The following is a 13,458-nucleotide window of genomic DNA, read 5'->3' as shown; positions in this document are numbered from 1 at the left end:
GCTTTGGCTCCACCGGCTTTTTGGATGGTGTCCCAGTTGTATAGCCATGATCACAACTGGAAGGAAAATATTGACCTGAGAGGAGAGATGTCATTTAAATCCCGGGACAGGGGCATCCGATCCTGTGAGGGTCCAGGGAACACACTGCATAGCATTCCAGGAATGCGATGTTCAAGACGGCCACCCTGTTGTAGCTGGAGGAGGAGCGTCTGGAAACTCCTGTCATGACAGGATGAAATCCTGATCCATCTGTTCTCCATTTCTCAGTCTCAGACAGGAACAGTGCCCATGAAATTGGGAAAATTAACTGAGCTACGCAGTGTGCTCCCTATTAATTGTAAACTCATTATGGGCAGGATACATCTCCTGATTCTGATTGTTACTTTCTCAAGCATTTTGTACAGTGCTCTGCACACAGTAAGTGCTCAGTAAATATGATTGATTGATTGATTGACTGATTCGAAATAGTTGTGGATCCAGCTACATTGGATGGAGCCTTTCTCATCATACGGGAAACTCTGATCTGTCCATTCTTCATCTGTCAGTCTCAGACGGGAGTGGTGCCCATGAATCTTGGAAATCAGTTGAGCTTTGTGGTGTGTTACTTCTAGGCTGTATGGAAGCACAGTCATCTATAATAATAATAATGGTGATGTTCTATGTTAAGCATTTACTATGTGCCAGGCACTGTACTAAGCGCTGGAGCAAATCGAGTCGGACACAGTCCCTGTCCCATGCGGGGCTCACCGTCTCAATCCCCGTTTTACAGATAAGGTAATCGAGGTACAGAGAAGTGAATTGACTTACCCAAGGTCACATAGCGGACAAGTGGTGGACAGCAGACAAGACTAGGCCTTGCATTAGCCTCTTTCCATCCAACCGTTCCCTCTGAGCTATTTTGTTTCTAGGCCTATTTGATTGTCTCCTAACCACCCTGTTTACGTGAACAAGAGTAACTAAGGTGACTGGAGAATGTGATGGTCCTTTAGGCCTGGACTCCATTTTGTCTGGCCAAGCCACCATTTACTCAAAGCCAGAGCATCACATAACCTACTCTCTCTTTGTTCCGTCCTATCAGGAAGTTTGGTTTGTCAAAGTCTTGAGAGAGAGAAATCAATCAATCAATCAATCGTATTTATTGAGTGCTTACTGTGTGCAGAGCACTGTACTAAGCGCTTGAGAAGTACAAGTTGGCAACATATAGAGACAGTCCCTACCCAACAGTAGGCTCACAGTCTAAAAGGGGGGCAGGGGGGTGGGGGGGGGGAGAAAGACATCAGGTCAGGATTCTTAACCTGCTTATCATTAGCATTTACCCAACAGATCCTTAAAATGGAGAGAATCAGGCAGGGTCTAATAATTATCCCAAGTAGAATTTATTGCTGTGTGTATTATTCATTCATTCATTGTCGTATTTATTGAGCGCTTACTGTGTGCAGAGCACTGTACTAAGCGCTTGGGAAGTCCAGGTTGGCAACATATAGAGATGGTCCCTACCCAACAGTGGGCTCACAGTCTAGAAGGGGCTCCAAAGCCCGAGCTCTTTCCACTGAGCCACACTGCTTTGCTATGCACTTAATATGTGCCAGGTACTGTACTGAGCGCCCAGGGTTCATACGACTTAGGTGGGACACAGTCCCACGTGGGGTTCACATTCTTAATCCCCATTTTACAGAGGAGGGAACTCAGGGGCAGAGAAGCACAGTGACTCACCCACAGTCACACACCAGATAAGTGGCAGAGCTGGGGATTAGAACCCAGGTCCTTCTGACCCTCAGGCCCGGCTCTAACAGCTCCCGCATTTGTGTTTCCCTCCTGAACTAGGGGGCTTCGGGGGCGAGGTTTCCGCACTTCCGAATGGGATGTTGCTGCCCTGGAAAAATTCCCAGCCTGATCCCAGCCCTTTGAGGAGAGGCAGCTATAATAATAATAATAATAACAATAATAATAATAATAATAATAATAATGATAACAGCATTTATTAAGCGCTTACTATGTGCAAAGCACTGTTCTAAGCGCTGGGGAGGTTACAAGGTGATCAGGTTGTCCCACGGGGGGCTCACAGTCTTAATCGCCATTTTACAGATGAGGTAACTGAGGCACAGAGAAGTGAAGTGACTTGCCCAAAGTCACACAGCTGACAATTGGCAGAGCCGGGATTTGAACCCATGACCTCTGGACTCCAAAACCCGTGCTATTTCCACTGAGCCACGCTGCTTCTCCAATGTTGGTATTAATGTGGCATAGTGGATAGAGCCCAGGCCTGGGAATCAGAAGTTCATGGGCTCTAATCCCAGCTCTGCCACTTGTCTGCTGGGTGGCCTTGGGCAAGTCACTTCACTTCTCTGTGCCTCAGTTATCTCATCCATAAAATGGGGATTGAGACCGTGAGCCCCACCTGGGGCAGGGACTGTGTCCAACCTGATTTGCTTGTATCCACCCCAGCACCTAGTACATAGTAATCACTTAACAAATACCATAATCATTATTATTATACAATGATTTCAGCTCTTCGATCACAGGTGAAGCTAGGGTGCTGTAATAATAATAATAATAATGATGGCATTTAAGCGCTTACTACGTGCCAAGCCCTGTTCTAAGCGCTGGCTGTACCAACTGTATATAAATAAATTCTGTGTTGCTTGAAGTTGAGCTGGCCTTGACTAGTAGAGGAAACTCTGTCCATCAACCCTGCTAGTGCTTTGAAGAAAGGCTAGTAGAAATGAACTTGTCTTTGACATACCCACACGAACATAATGCAGTCCATGAAGTTTCCTTCCACAACTGTAAACTTGATATGGGCAGGGAACATTGCCGCTAATTCTGTTGTTTCATACTCTCCTAAGCACTGAGTACAGTGCTCTTCATGTAGTAAGTGCTCAATAATAATAATAATAATAATAATAATAATAATAATAATAATGGTATTTGCTAAGCGCTTACTATGTGCCAAGCACTGTTCTAAATGTGGGGGGAGATACAAGGTAATTAGGTTGTCCCAGATGGGGCTCACAATCTCATTTTACAGATACGGAACTGAGGCCCAGAGAAGTGAAGTGACTTGTCCAAAGTCACACAGCTGACAATAATAATAATAATGATGGCATTTGTTAAGCGCTTACTATGTGCAAAGCACTGTTCTAAGTGCGGGGGGAGATATAAGGTGATCAGGTTGTCTCACGGGGGGGCTCACAGTCTTAATCCCCATTTTACAGATGAGGTAACTGAGGCCCAGAGGAGTGAAGTGACTTGCCCAAAGTCACACAGCTGACAAGTGGTAGAGCCGGGTTTAGAACCCATGACCTCTGACTCTCAAGCCTGGGCTCTTTCCACTAGGCTACGCTGCTTCTCTAGTCTCAATAAATACCATTGATTGATTAGAAATGGTTGAGTAAAAAAAAAATGGAATGTTTATAAAGATATGATAAAATCCAATCTTCTCTACTGGATTTTAGGGAAGCAGCATTGCTTAGTTGACAGACCATGGGTATGGGGGTAAGGGAAGCTGAGTCCTAATTCCTGCTCCTCCACATACATGCTGTGTGGCCATAGGCAAGTCACTTAACTTACCTGGGCCTCAGTTCACTCATCTGTAAAATGGGGATTCAATACCTGTTCTCTCTCCTACTTGGACTGTGAGCCCCATGTGAACCCTAATGATCTTGAATCTACCCCAGTGCTTAGCATGGTGCTTGCCACATAGTAAGCACTTAACAAGTACTACAACTGTTATTACTTTTATTATTATTATTATACAGTTGAGAGATCTGGACCTACTGCAAGGAGACATCCATCTTCAGGGGCAGTGTCACCAGGGTCACCTAGGAACCATTCTCCAAATCAAATGGCAGGTCACGATCAATCAATCGTATTTATTGAGTGCTTACTATGTGCAGAGCACTGTCCTAAACACTTGGGAGAGTGCAATGCAACCGAGTTGGTGAACATGTTCCCTACCTATACATCAATCTCTTCAATCAATCAATCAATCAATCGATCGTATTTATTGAGCGCTTACTGTGTGCAGAGCACTGTACTAAGCGCACAATGCTACACCAACATTGAATCTGTTGAATCTCTCCCCCTTTTAGACTGTATATGTCACCAACTTGTACTTCCCAAACGCTTAGTACAGTGCTCTGCAAACAGTAAGCGCTCAATAAATACGATTGATTGATTGATTGATTTAGGAGTGGCGTGGCTCAGTGGAAAGAGACCGGGCTTGGGAGTCAGAGGTCATGGGTTCTAATCCCGGCTATGCCACCTGTCAGCTGTGTGACTTTGGGCAAGTCACTTTACTTCTCTGTGCCTCAGTTACCTCATCTGGAAAATGGGGATTAAGACTGTGGGCCCCACGTGGGACAACTTGATCACCCCACCCCCCCGGCGCTTAGAACAGTGCTTTGCACATAGTAAGTACTTAACAAATACCATCATTATTATTCCCGTACCCTTCTACCCAACCCTGATGAGGGCATGAGTCTGAAACCTGAAATCAATGATTCCAGGTGAATCACAGCATTTTTCCATTCCCAATCATGTGATGGGATTGCTCCTCTCCCAGGAAGCAACATCTGCTCTTTTCAGCTTCCCCCACAAGGAGGCAGCAGGTACTTGGAAAAATCCCCTAGTTGTGGATCATAACTCCAGGAGGGACTATTCAAGGAAAAGTTAGGGAAGTGAGATGGAATTTCTTGGAGCAGCGAATCTGAATGTCCAGGAGGGCAACTATTCATACATCCTGGTACCAGTTGGGTGAGACAAAATCCTGAGAGGAATTGTGAGCCCACTGTTGGGTAGGGACTGTCTCTATATGTTGCCAACTTGTACTTCCCAAGCGCTTAGTACAGTGCTCTGCACACAGTAAGCGCTCAATAAATACGATTGATTGATTGATTGATCAACCATGGGGCTGATTCCATAATAATATCACCCATGGTTTCATAAATCTGTGTTTATTCCCAGAAGGAATCCTGGAGGCGGGGCCATCCTTTTCACGATAAGAGACGAAGAAAAGCTGCATATCTAGTGGAAAAAGCACGGGCCTGGATGTTGGAGAACCTGATTTCTAATCGCAGCTCCGCCACTTGTCTGCTGTGTGACTTTGGGTGAGTGATTTTACTACTTTGGGTGAGTGATTTTACTTCCCAGTGCTTCAGTTATTGCATCTGAAAAATGGGGGACTAAGACTGCAAGCCCTATGCGGTACAGGGTCTGTGTCTAACATGATTATCTTGTGTCTTCTCCAGTGCTTCGTACAGTGTCTGGCACATAGTTAGCCCTTAACAAATACCATAAAAAATTTACCTATTGTAAAACATATTGTAAGCCGAAGTAGCTCCTCAGGAAACGAAAGTACAGCTCTGAGAGCAGCAGCAATAAACCAATAAATTTCCAATCCCTTCATTAGGGTTAGCATTATTATTTAGCCTGCTGAAGTCAGAACAGAAAGAGTAATGCAGCTGAGATTCATTCCATTCAATTGTATTTATTGAGTGCTTACTGCATGCAGAGCACTATACTAAACACTTGATAAGGCAACTATAGAGAGGTTAATCCTGGTGGGAACTGTGTACATGTGCCTCTTCCTTTTCTCCCACTCCCTTCTGTGTCACTCTAACTGGCTCCCTAATTTATTCACCACCTGCCAGCACTAACATACACAGCCATAATTTATTTAATGTCTTTCTCCCCTTCTAGACTATAATCTTGCTGTGAGCAGAGAATGTATCTGTATTGTTGTGCTGTACTCTCCCAGGTGCTTATTACAGTGCTCTGTATACAGTAAGCGCTCAAGGATTAGGATTAGTTAATTAATTGATGTGGAGGTAGAGCAGGGGCTGCAGTGCCCAGAGGCTACCTTAGGAGTGGGCAGGGAATATGTTTACCAAATCTGTTGTTTTGTACTCTCCCAAGAGCTTAATACAGTGCTTGGCACACAGTAAGTGCTCAATAAATAGGATTGGTTGATTAATTGTTGTAGAGGTAGAGCAGGGGCTGCAGTGTCCAGAGGCTACCTTAGGAGTGGGCAGGGAATATGTTTACCAATTCTGTTGTTTTGTACTCTCCCAAGAGCTTAGTACAGTGCTTGGCACACAGTAAGTGCTCAATAAATACGATTGGTTGATTTAATTGATGTAGAGGTAGAGCAGGGGCTGCAGTGCCCAAAGGCTACCTTGGGAGTGGGCAGGGAATATGTTTACCAATTCTGTTGTTTTGTACTCTCCCAAGAGCTTAATACAGTGCTCGGCACACAGGAAGTGCTCAATAAATAGGATTGGTTGATTTAATTGATGTAGAGGTACAGCAGGGGCTGCAGTGCCCAAAGGCTACCTTGGGAGTGGGCAGGGAATACGTTTACCAATTCTGTTGTTTTGTACTCTCCCAAGAGCTTAAGACAGTGCTCGGCACACAGGAAGTGCTCAATAAATAGGATTGGTTGATTAATTGTTGTAGAGGTAGAGCAGGGGCTGCAGTGCCCAGAGGCTACCTTAGGAGTGGGCAGGGAATATGTTTACCAATTCTGTTGTTTTGTACTCTCCCAAGAGCTTAGTACAGTGCTTGGCACACAGTAAGTGCTCAATAAATACGATTGGTTGATTTAATTGATGTAGAGGTAGAGCAGGGGCTGCAGTGCCCAAAGGCTACCTTGGGAGTGGGCAGGGAATATGTTTACCAATTCTATTGTTTTGTACTCTCCCAAGAGCTTAATACAGTGCTCGGCACACAGGAAGTGCTCAATAAATAGGATTGGTTGATTTAATTGATGTAGAGGTACAGCAGGGGCTGCAGTGCCCAAAGGCTACCTTGGGAGTGGGCAGGGAATACGTTTACCAATTCTGTTGTTTTGTACTCTCCCAAGAGCTTAATACAGTGCTCGGCACACAGTAAGTGCTCAATAAATAAGATTGGTTGATTAATTGTTGTAGAGGTAGAGCAGGGGCTGCAGTGCCCAGAGGATACCTTGGGAGTGGGCAGGAAATATGTTTATCAATTCTGTTGTTTTGTACTCTCCCAAGACCTTAATACAGTGCTCGGCACACAGTAAGTGCTCAATAACTAGGATTGGTTGATTTAATTGATGTAGTGGTAGAGCAGTGGCTGCAGTGCCCAGAGGCTACCTTGGGAGTGGGCAGGGAATATGTTTATCAATTCTGTTGTTTTGTACTCTCCCAAGAGCTTAATACAGTGCTTGGCACACAGTAAGTGCTCAATAAATAGGATTGGTTGATTAATTGTTGTAGAGGTAGAGCAGGGGCTGCAGTGCCCAGAGGATACCTTGGGAGTGGGCAGGAAATATGTTTACCAATTCTGTTGTTTTGTACTCTCCAAGAGCTTAATACAGTGCTCAGTACACAGTAAGTGCCCAATAAATAGGATTGGTTGATTAATTGATGTAGAGGTAGAGCAGGCGCTGCAGTGCCCAGAGGCTACCTTGGGAGTGGGCAGGAAATATGTTTATCAATTCTGTTGTTTTGTACTCTCCCAAGAGCTTAATACAGTGCTCGACACACAGTAAGTGCTCAATAAATAGGATTGGTTGATTAATTGATGTAGAGGTAGAGCAGGGGCTGCAGTGCCCAGAGGCTACCTTAGGAGTGGGCAGGGAATATGTTTATCAATTCTGTTGTTTTGTACTCTCCCAAGAGCTTAGTACAGTGCTCGACACACAGTAAGTGCTCAATAAATATCACTGATTGATTCATCCAGGCCCTTCCCTTGGTGGAAGGCTGACCCTTTGTGTGTGTAACAGCCCCCTACTCCATGTTCATGCATTCATTCAATCGTACGTATTGAGCACTGTACTAAGTGCTTGGGAAAGTACAATACAATAATAAACAGTGATATTCCCAGCCCACAACGAGCCCACAGTCTAGAGGGGGGCGGGAAGGCTGACATCAATACATGCAGCTCCCTCTTGCAGCATTCAGATTAGAAAATGCTTTTATATTAGTCGTAGTAAGAATATTTAAACTAGTTTTAGAACCTGGCTTCTCATCCCAGCTCTGCCACTTGTCTGCTGTGTGTCTTTGAGTGAGTGATTTTACTTCCCTGTGCTTCCCTTTAGTCGTAGTAAGAATATTCACTGAGCATCTTCTAGGGACAATGCACTCTTCTAAGCACTTGGGAATAATGGAGGGACACAGTAGATGCCTTGCCCAAAAGAAGCTTATATTCTAACGGGGAGACAAATGTAAAATTATTTAGACTATCATCACCTTTAAACCATTTACCCACCTCCCCCCACAACCCATTTCTTATTCACACCATTTTCTGTAACACGAAGCTCTTCAAGAACACAAGAACTGCTTTTCAGATGAGTATTAGACCTTCCAGCATTTACTGTTTGGCTCCTTACCCCTTCCTCTCCATTTTCATCAACAAATACCATAAAAATAAATAAAATCAATAGGCCAGGCTGCGGGCTATATTTCTGCCTGATTACATCCAAGCGATTGTTCAGCCAGCATCAGAACTTCATCCAAGGGAATTTCTGGCCTTCCAGTAAACTCCAGCTTCTGGGCCTTGGACAAAGGCAATTCCACAGAGTTAAGCAGGGGGTGTTTGGTGGTCTAAGGTGACAATTAGAAAGAATGGCAAAACGGAGGGTGGAAATATAGCGCAGAGTTTTCTCTGAAAGAAGAGGTCTGGGGACAAAGCCACTTACATGGAAGCCTGCAGCACCATGACGTCTCAAGGGGATGTTAAAACAATCAAATCCAAAGACTTTCAGTTACAAAAAGAGTACAGATAATTAAAAAATTATGTCTGCCATCTTGCCTGATTGATAACGAATGGGGAGCCAATTGAGGGCAGGGTCTAGCTTTTTTAATACTCCATAAAGTGTGCCAAGGACACCAGCAGGTATCTGTGTGTGTGGGGTTAACAGCTTCTGAGGGAGAAAGTTACTGCTTCGAGCCTACAGGTGGAGGACAGGTAAATGAAGAGTTCTCTTGTAATACAGGGCTTTGTGTTCTTAAACTTGTGATGTAGTAGTAACGGTAATTGTGATGCTTGTTTAGTGCTTACTATGTGCCAAGCACTGTACAAACACTGGGGAATGTACATAATAATCAGATCTTAGATGGGGCTTACCGTTTAAGTAGGAGGGAGAATGAGTATTGAATCCTTATTTTACAGATGAGGAACCTGGGGCACGGAGAAGTTAAGTGACTTTCCCGAGGTTGCACGGCAGGTAGGTGATGGGGCTGGGATTAGAACCCACGTCCTCTAACTCCCAAGCCTAGGCTCTTTCCACTAGATCAGTTTGCTTCATGATCGGTTGAATGTGCAGGATGAATGAGAGAGATGACTAGAGGCTAAAGCCAAGTCCCGGCCCTGCACGGGGCTCACAGTTTGAGCAGGAGGGAGAACAGGTGGACTGAGGCACAGAGATGCTAAGTGGCTTGCCCAAGATCACACAGCGAGCAACTGGCAGATCCTGGATTAGAACCCAGGTCCCCTGACACCCAGGCCTGTGGCTCCTTCCACTAGGTCACGCTGCTTTAGAGAAGCAGCATGGTGTGGTGGATAGAGCTAAGGCTTGGGAGTCAGAAGGTCATGGATTCTAATCCTAGTTTCACCACTTATCAGCTGTATGACCTTGGGCAAGTTGCTTCACTTCTCTGTGCCTCATCTCATCTGTAAAATGGGGATTAAAACTGTGAGCCCCATGTGGGACAGGGACTGTGTCCAACCTGATTATCTTGTATCAACCCCGGCGCTTAGAACAGTGCCTGGCCCATAGTAAGGGCTTAACGAATACCCTTATTATTATTTTTGGTGGTGCCCGAGGGTCTGATTTAGAGAGAATTGGTGCCTCTCCCCTAAGAGAAGGTGTTTTCTATCACAGATCCCCAAAAGACCACTTTGATGGGATTCAGATGGTGGGTGTGGTTTGTACCCAGCTTCTCCACCCCACCTTTCGTTAACTTGCCAGGGCTGGCCAGGTCAGCAGGCAGAGAGGCTGGACGGGGAGAAAACAGAAGGTCCCCTCTGATCCCCTGTCCCATCTGCCCCAGAGCGCCGGGGAAGACCTTGGGGAAAACAGCCCAAGGGACCGGCGAGATCAAAGCAGACGGAAGGGACGATTGCTTTTTGTTTTTTAATAAAATGTACAAAGTAATAAAAGCGAACATGAGGCAATGTGACAAGGCTGTTCAAAGGAGACCCCGGTGGACTCACGAGGGGGTCTCGGGGGCCCGTGATGAGCTGACAGCCGCCAAGCCTGACCGGCATCAGGAGAAACAGAAGCACGTTGACACAATACACAACCTCCCCTTCCACATCCCCCAGCCCAGCCACCACCCCTCCACACCCCCCACCCCGCCCCTCGCCCCTCCCCTTCTGCTTGGGTTCCCTCATCCCAAGAGACCTGTTATGCTCTTTTTGGTTCCCGTCATCCCAGCTTGGTCCGTCCCCATCTTGAAATGTGGCAGTACACGAGTGCTCAACACGTTACAGACCCTGAATGAAGGACTTGACTGCATGCATGAAAGTGGAAAAATAAAAATGAAGGTTCAGCATGAACAGAAGAACAAAGCAACATCATTAAAGCGTGGCAGAGAGAAGCGTTTGAGAAACCTAAGGCTTAAGGATTCTTCACTCCGAAGGGTTTTCGCTTTCCTTCTTAAATACCCAGGTACCATTTTGGTTTTCACTCTTTCTCTTGTTCCTTTTCTTCTCCTTCTCCGGGATTTTAACTCAGGGAGGTGATGTTGGAACGGCCCCCGGGAGGAGCTACGATGCGCTTGCTGGCAGCACGGACTCCCTCATCCACCTGGGTACCTGGAGTTGGAGAAAACAGGGAGGGAGGAGGGAGGGAAAAGCCAGGTTAATGTACAGGGTTCAACTCACTTACTGCTACTACTACTGGAGTATGCATAAGAGTGGTTAAGAATTACATTTCCCGGAGCAATCTGTTGGTCTATGCACCTCACTCAGGGTTACATTCCTGATGAATCCATGTTATTTGTGTCCCTGGACCGAAGTAACGTGTGTTCATATCTGCTCCCTCACCCACTGCATCTTGTTCTATCCAGATAAATTCCCCAAAAGCATCCTATCCAACACGTATGGTGAAGACATGTGTAATGGGAGAACAGAATGCATTTATTTATATTATTGCCTGCCTCCCCCTCTAAATTGTCAGCTCATTTTGGTCAGGGAATGTCTGTTGTTATACTGTACTCTCCCAAGCGCTTAGTACAGTACTCTGCACACAGTAAATATGCACTCAATAAATAAGACTGTATGAACATTATTACTACTACTGGGTTTAAGCTGCCAGGTTGCTTGTAGCAGGTATTCTGGAGCTATCTGTCACTGACTTCAATCTATTATGAGTGACCACGACGGTTCTAGTCATTTTCAGGGAATGTGTCTACCAACTCTGTCATATTGTACTTTCCCAAGCATCTAGTACAGTGCTCTGCACCCAGAAAGCACTCAATAAATATAGTTGTTTGCCTTTACTTCACCCTCCATTTTTTTGTGGGGGGGGGGTAGGGGACTGGGGGTGGTGGGGAGGCTCTACCTTCTGCTCTCTTTCCATAATCCTTTTTCTCAAACGATCAGGAACCCCAAATCCTGATTCCCCTGGTCTGGCTAGTGAGGCGCTTGGCATGTTTCAACATTTGCTGGGCTGTCCCCAAAACTGTTACAAGCCCCCAGAGGACTCTGGGCCACTGCAGCGTTATGACCTCCACCAGTTTCTCAGGTCTCTCTGAAAAGATCATCTTCTAGACTTCACGTTGAAGCGTCTCACTGGAAAGGAGCCACCCGACCAAACCAATGTTTTTCCCAGTCCGGGAATAATAATAATGATATTTGTTAAGTGCTTACTATGTGCCAGGCACCGCACTAAGCACTGATATAGACACAAGCTAATCAGGTTGGATGCACTCCATGTCCCACATGGTGCTCACCGTCTTAATCTCCGTTTTACAGATGTGGGAACTGAGGCCCAGAGAAGTGAAGTGACCTTCCCTAGGTCACACAGCAGACAAGTGGTGGAGCGGGGATTAGAACCCATGACCTTCTAACTCCCAGGCCTGTGTTCTAACAACCAGGCCGTGATGCTATTTATTTTCTTAATGATGTGCATCTAGCTTTATTTCTATTCTGATGACTTGCTTTGCTATTCACATGCTTTGTATTGTTGTCTTGCTCACCCTTCTAGACTGGGAGCCCATTGTTTGGTAGGGACCGTCTCTATATGTTGCCAACTTGTACTTCCCAAGTGCTTAGTACAGTGCTCTGCACACAGTAAGCGCTCAATAAATACGATTGAATGAATGAATGAATGAGCAGCACTGCTGTTCTCACACTTACCCGATAGGCTAAATCCCGACTGGTGGAGATTCCTCACGGGGGGTGTCTGCCGGGTAGGAGATCCCTTGGTGGAGACCGCGGGGGTGCCTCCTTTAGGTGTGGTGGTCAAATCAAACACCGGCCCGTCGTACATGCCCCTTGGGACCGCGTGCATCTCTGCCATCTGCATTCGGAGAAAGAGTGGTGTCCTCTGGCTCTCAACAGCACAGTTGCTAATGGGCGGGGCCCCTAAATCATTCGGAGTATGGGCCCTGCCACTCTGACAATATGTCCACTGGGCATGATTACCCCTTCTCTCTCTTCTCTAGCCCCTGAGGGCCAGGGATCAGAGAGGGCTAATTGGTAAGTCCGATTCACTGGGGAGAAAGTGGGTTTAAAGACAAGCTTTCCCAGAGGAAGTGGGAGAAAGGTGGGGGACATTTGTGAATGGCTCTTGAATCATAAGACTCCAATGGAGTCAAATGATCCACGCATAGTAAGCGCTTAATAAATGCCATCATTATTATCTGGACTTAGAGAACGCAGACATTTCTCCCACCAGCGGTGTCTTTCATAATCCCTCCCTAACCCAGACCCATCACACCACAACGATCATCTCTTCCTGAAGAGGGTTAGGCACCCTTACCTCCCTCCTGGCTCTGATGCGCTTGTAGATGTAGTCCGAGAAAGGGCTGCAGGGAATGAAACGACCGGTTCCTTGAGTCACGTGCAGGTTCCCATCTTCCAGCATGATCTTGCCCTGGCTGATGACTACCACGGGGGCGCCACGCAGTTCCATCCCTTCGAAGATATTGTACTCTGCAGCCTGAAAAATGGGGAGATGCCCATATGGGAATCTGGAAATTACCTGTTTAGAGGGGCCCCAGTCCCAAGTCCTGCAGCTGGCCCTGCTGAGAGCGAGTGGCTCAGGAAAAAAAAAAAATCAAGAAAAGCTCACAATGCATTTGCCTTCGGGCAGTGAAGGGCCCTGGGATGGATCTCGGGAGTGAGGCGCCAAGATGCAGATCTTGGGGATTACTGGCTGGAAAGTTCCAGAACCAGTTTGGGAATGTTCCCTGCGAGTTGAGGAGGGATGACTTTACAAGTCTTCTCCCAAACTGGGGCTGCCTCGGTATGGAAATAGCT

General features: G+C 46.2%; 1 protein-coding gene across 1 annotated transcript in view; it reads right to left on the bottom strand.

Moving 5' to 3' along the window:
- Positions 1-10,337: 10,337 nt before the first annotated feature.
- The window catches only part of DPYSL3 (dihydropyrimidinase like 3), a 56,964-nt gene continuing 53,843 nt past the window's right edge, over positions 10,338-13,458 (bottom strand). Inside the window, exons 12-14 of the mRNA XM_038740166.1 lie at positions 12,959-13,138; positions 12,334-12,496; positions 10,338-10,788 (exon numbers count right to left, since the gene is read on the bottom strand). Coding sequence (XP_038596094.1) covers positions 10,700-10,788; positions 12,334-12,496; positions 12,959-13,138 — 432 coding nt within the window. The 3' untranslated portion in view covers positions 10,338-10,699. The remainder of the gene's footprint in view (positions 10,789-12,333; positions 12,497-12,958; positions 13,139-13,458) is intronic.

Source organism: Tachyglossus aculeatus, chromosome X1 (genome assembly GCF_015852505.1).
Source record: "Tachyglossus aculeatus isolate mTacAcu1 chromosome X1, mTacAcu1.pri, whole genome shotgun sequence".
NCBI classification, from domain to species: domain Eukaryota; kingdom Metazoa; phylum Chordata; class Mammalia; order Monotremata; family Tachyglossidae; genus Tachyglossus; species Tachyglossus aculeatus.
The sequence above is the reverse complement of the archived record's forward strand: the minus strand, read 5'-3'. Positions and strand labels throughout refer to the sequence as shown.